The sequence below is a fragment of the Rhagoletis zephyria genome, unplaced genomic scaffold (genome assembly GCF_001687245.7).
Source record: "Rhagoletis zephyria isolate East Lansing unplaced genomic scaffold, Rhagoletis_zephyria_1.1 Rzeph_scaffold_21900, whole genome shotgun sequence".
In the NCBI taxonomy this organism is placed as follows: Eukaryota; Metazoa; Arthropoda; class Insecta; order Diptera; family Tephritidae; genus Rhagoletis; species Rhagoletis zephyria.
The window spans coordinates 2,258-6,016 of NW_016178958.1; the positions used below are offsets into that span (position 1 = coordinate 2,258).

The 3,759-nt window shown below is 37.9% G+C and overlaps 1 protein-coding gene across 1 annotated transcript; it reads right to left on the reverse strand.

The window, feature by feature from the left end:
• Positions 1-230: 230 nt before the first annotated feature.
• LOC108381252 (cuticle protein 19.8-like) lies at positions 231-2,484 on the reverse strand. The gene is made up of 2 exons (XM_017637670.1): positions 2,473-2,484; positions 231-1,171 (listed from the first exon to the last, which is right to left on the reverse strand). The coding sequence occupies exons 1-2, from the start codon at positions 2,482-2,484 to the stop codon at positions 248-250; spliced, it is 936 nt and encodes a 311-aa protein (XP_017493159.1). The 3' UTR covers positions 231-247.
• Positions 2,485-3,759: the final 1,275 nt, after the last annotated feature.

The following is a 3,759-nucleotide window of genomic DNA, read 5'->3' on the forward strand; positions in this document are numbered from 1 at the left end:
TCGTTGCATACAAAAATAATTTGCCTTCATTTGTAAGACAAAGCCAAGACGCCCACCCCAAATTCGAGCTTAACCACTTTCTTCCCCTTCAGTAAATTCGCTGGAAATTTAATTTTCCATTCATTCGTTCGTTTTATTAATTTAAATCTTTTAACCTGCCAACAATGCGTTTATCTTCATTTTTACGCTTTCCGCGAGGAAAACTAAACTTTTAGTAAAACACCCTCGAAATCACAATTTGCGTAGCTTAAGCTTCCTTCGCCGCTTCCGCCACAGGTGCGGGGGCAGCTTCGTTGGATGGCTCAGCATTGTTGCTATTGTTGACAGAGCGTACATCGACGACATCGGAGTCATCACCTTCTGGTTGCGGGTAGGGTGGGTAGTGTTGGTTCTGTGGATATTGTGGTTGTTCCGGTTGTTGTTGTTGCGCGAGTTCTGGTTGCTGTTCGGGGTACTCAACGGGCACTGGCTCGGCGGCGGCTGGCACTACTGGTTGAGCGGCAGCAATGGGCTGTTGTGGCAAGTATTGCAAGTACTGCTGTTGCACGGGAACGACTGGTTGGGCAGACACAACTTGTTGCACGGCGGGCGCAGCAACTGCAGCAACTTTAGCGACAATTGGTTCGCGTTGCACCACAGCGTTGAAGCCGTTCAAATCGTCAGCGGTGTAGGTTACGGTGCGCTTGTAGCCATCGGCATCTACGAGACTGTAGGAGCCAGCAACATTGCCGCCAGTGCGGGTCTCCGCTTGGTTTTTGATGTCACCGGTCAGCGAGTCGTGCACACCGTAGGAGAAATCGTAGCGGGGAGCAGACTCGACCTCAACTTCTTTTACGATGGTAGCGGGTGCGGGTGCAGCAGCGACAACAGTTTTAGTGACAACGGGTGCAGCAGCGGCTACTTGTACAGCAGGAGCGGCAGCGACGGTCTTAACAACTGGTGCAGCGGCAGCAACAAGGGGCGCTGGCGCGACGTATGACTTTGTGACGACTGGCGCGTGATGGTAGAATGCGGGGGCGGCATGGTGATACACAACTTGGTGGGCGGGACTGGCGTAGGTGGTCACGGCGGCGGGCACGTGATGGTAGGCGGCGTACGGGTTGTAGGAGTAGGTGGCAACGCCAGCCAAGCTGGAGCCGGCCAACGCCAAGAGGGACAAGAGGATCAAGAACTGTAAGGAAGAGCGAAGTGAGAGAGGTGAGTATTTCGAATTCTTTTCTATGCGAAAAAAAATTCAGTAAAAATGTTTGGACATAATCAAAATTGAGAATATTTTGACAGGTAAATTTTGATTTTTCCAAAGCAGGAAATTTTGAGTTTTTATCAATTCCAGTTTATCGGTTTTTCCTTTGCTGGTACAAATTGCTCTAAAGACGTATAAATAAAGTTAAAACCTTTTTTGTAGCGAAATTTTAATTTTTTATAAATTTCTACAAAATCTATTACGGCTGGCGAAAAACCATTACTAAATTTGTTTCATTGCTTTTTAACCGACTTCAAAAAAGGAGGAGGTTATCAATTCATCGGAATATTTTTTTATGAATGTTACCGCAAAACTTTAGACCACGTTAACCGATTTCCATAATTCAGATAGGGTTTAGAACCGATTATTTGATCATGGAGAAATTATTTGCGGAATATAAAAGTAATTTGCAATTTTTCGCAAAATTGTTAAAATATACCTTCAAACAATTTTTTTTTTTCTTTAAACTTTTATAACAAATATACATATGTACATAGATATAATCACTATGTAGAGGAAAATTTTATTTTCTGATTAATTTTGAAATTTTTTCAGTAAAAATTATTTGTGTTCCTAAAAAATATTTATTTGTTGTCCAAAAATGTATGTGAAAGAGTAAAGTTCGCATTTTTCACTCCCTAGGATTGTGTTATACCGAAAAACATATTAAGTTTTCTCATATTATTTTCTAAAACATCTATAATTATAAAATAATTGTAAAAAATATGGATTTTTTAACTTTTTTGTTTTTTTTTTTTTTAGTTGTGATTTTAATTCGACATTTAATTTGGAGAATTTTTTGGTTTGCTTTTCTGCTTCATTAAAAAAATTTTAAATTTCTGAAAAAAAAATCTTTACTAATTATTATATCACAAAGCGTTTCCATTAATCATTTTGAAAGCAAAAACAAAAAAAAATACCATTCAAAGGTTCACAAAGAATTTCCGCGCTAAACAATTACTATTTCCTGTGGGAAGAGTAAACACCGTTGTGTGCCTTATCCGTTGTCATGTCCCTTTTCTTAGCGACTTTTGTGTTTCTGACAGTTTGTTTTTTATACACAATTTTGTTAATATGTTTTTCACAGGAAGTGAATTTTTGAACGAATTTTTCTTTTTGTGTACGCGTATCCTTTGAAGTACACAATATTGCCATTATTATTATGTGTTTTTTTGTTTTTTAATTTCATTATTTCTAATTAAATCGCTGCAGCACTAAATTTCACTTACTTTGCTTGCCATTGCTTCAAATTATTAAAATTTGCAAACACACCACGTATTTGAATTTACGAAGGATTCAACAATTTTCTATGTACTATGACAGCCAGGCGCTGTTTGACGATGAACTAACAACGATGTTGTGATGCTGTCAACAAGCGGTGACAACTATTATATACTACACTCAGAGTAGAGGGAGGTATTAAAAAAGGAAAGAGTTCGAATGCTTAAAAAACAAAAAGAAAAAAAATCGAAAATTTGTAGCAATTCGAATAAAAGAATCCGCAAAGTCAAACACTAGCAGAGGCGAGCTTCATATACATAAATATGTACATACATACATATGAGACATTTTTGTACAAAAACAGCCACGCTTATGCTCATACTTAGAGGCGCATTGGCGTGTAAGTACAAAAAAAAAAAAACAAAAAAATTTTAAACCCTGCCAACTATGGGTTTGTATACAAATCACTTATGCCTGCACAAGCAAGTACTAATACAATTTTTGGCTTCAATAGAGCTATGTATTTTCGAAAAAAAAGAAAAAACATGTCGAGGTGTCGACCAAATCGTACCGGATGACGTGCGCACGCGAAAAAAACTGGTTGGGTCTGTCCAAACCGGCAAACTGTAACATTTTCGAAATAGAAAAACATGCGAAATTGTCACCCGCATACACAAACACATACACATACATACATACGAACGTAAAAGTTGTTAAATCATGCTGATCGATCGCTAAATTTCAATATTCGTTCGCTAGTACAAAGGCATATTTCGATTGCTACAATTACCTGAGTACTACATACGGCACATTCATATATCAATACATACTTATGCACATATTTTTATTTTTTATTTTTTTTTTCGTACTTCTATTGTTTGACAACTGCTGTGACAGTTTTGGCGCCCAAACCGGTTCAACAGTCAATTTTTTAGAGGGCAATACTAGTTGACAATTGTCACATTGACACTTAATCCGCTTAGCGGTCAAATGCCAGACATTTGCGAACACGAACACACACACACACACACACACAAACAGCAACATGCGGTTGCACCCTCACATACGGAAGAAAACCGCACGAATTGATTGCTATCAGTTAACTTTTTATTAAAAACTTAATTTAGACCTAAAATTTAATTGACAACAACAAAAACTATTCAAATGCACACAATCAGTCATTTTGCGCAGGTCAAGTTTAATTAAAAGCACAGCTTGACATTTATTTATTGACAAAAGCAATTTCACAAAATCAAATGAAAAATCGAGTTTAGTGACTTTAGGAAAGTCAAGTT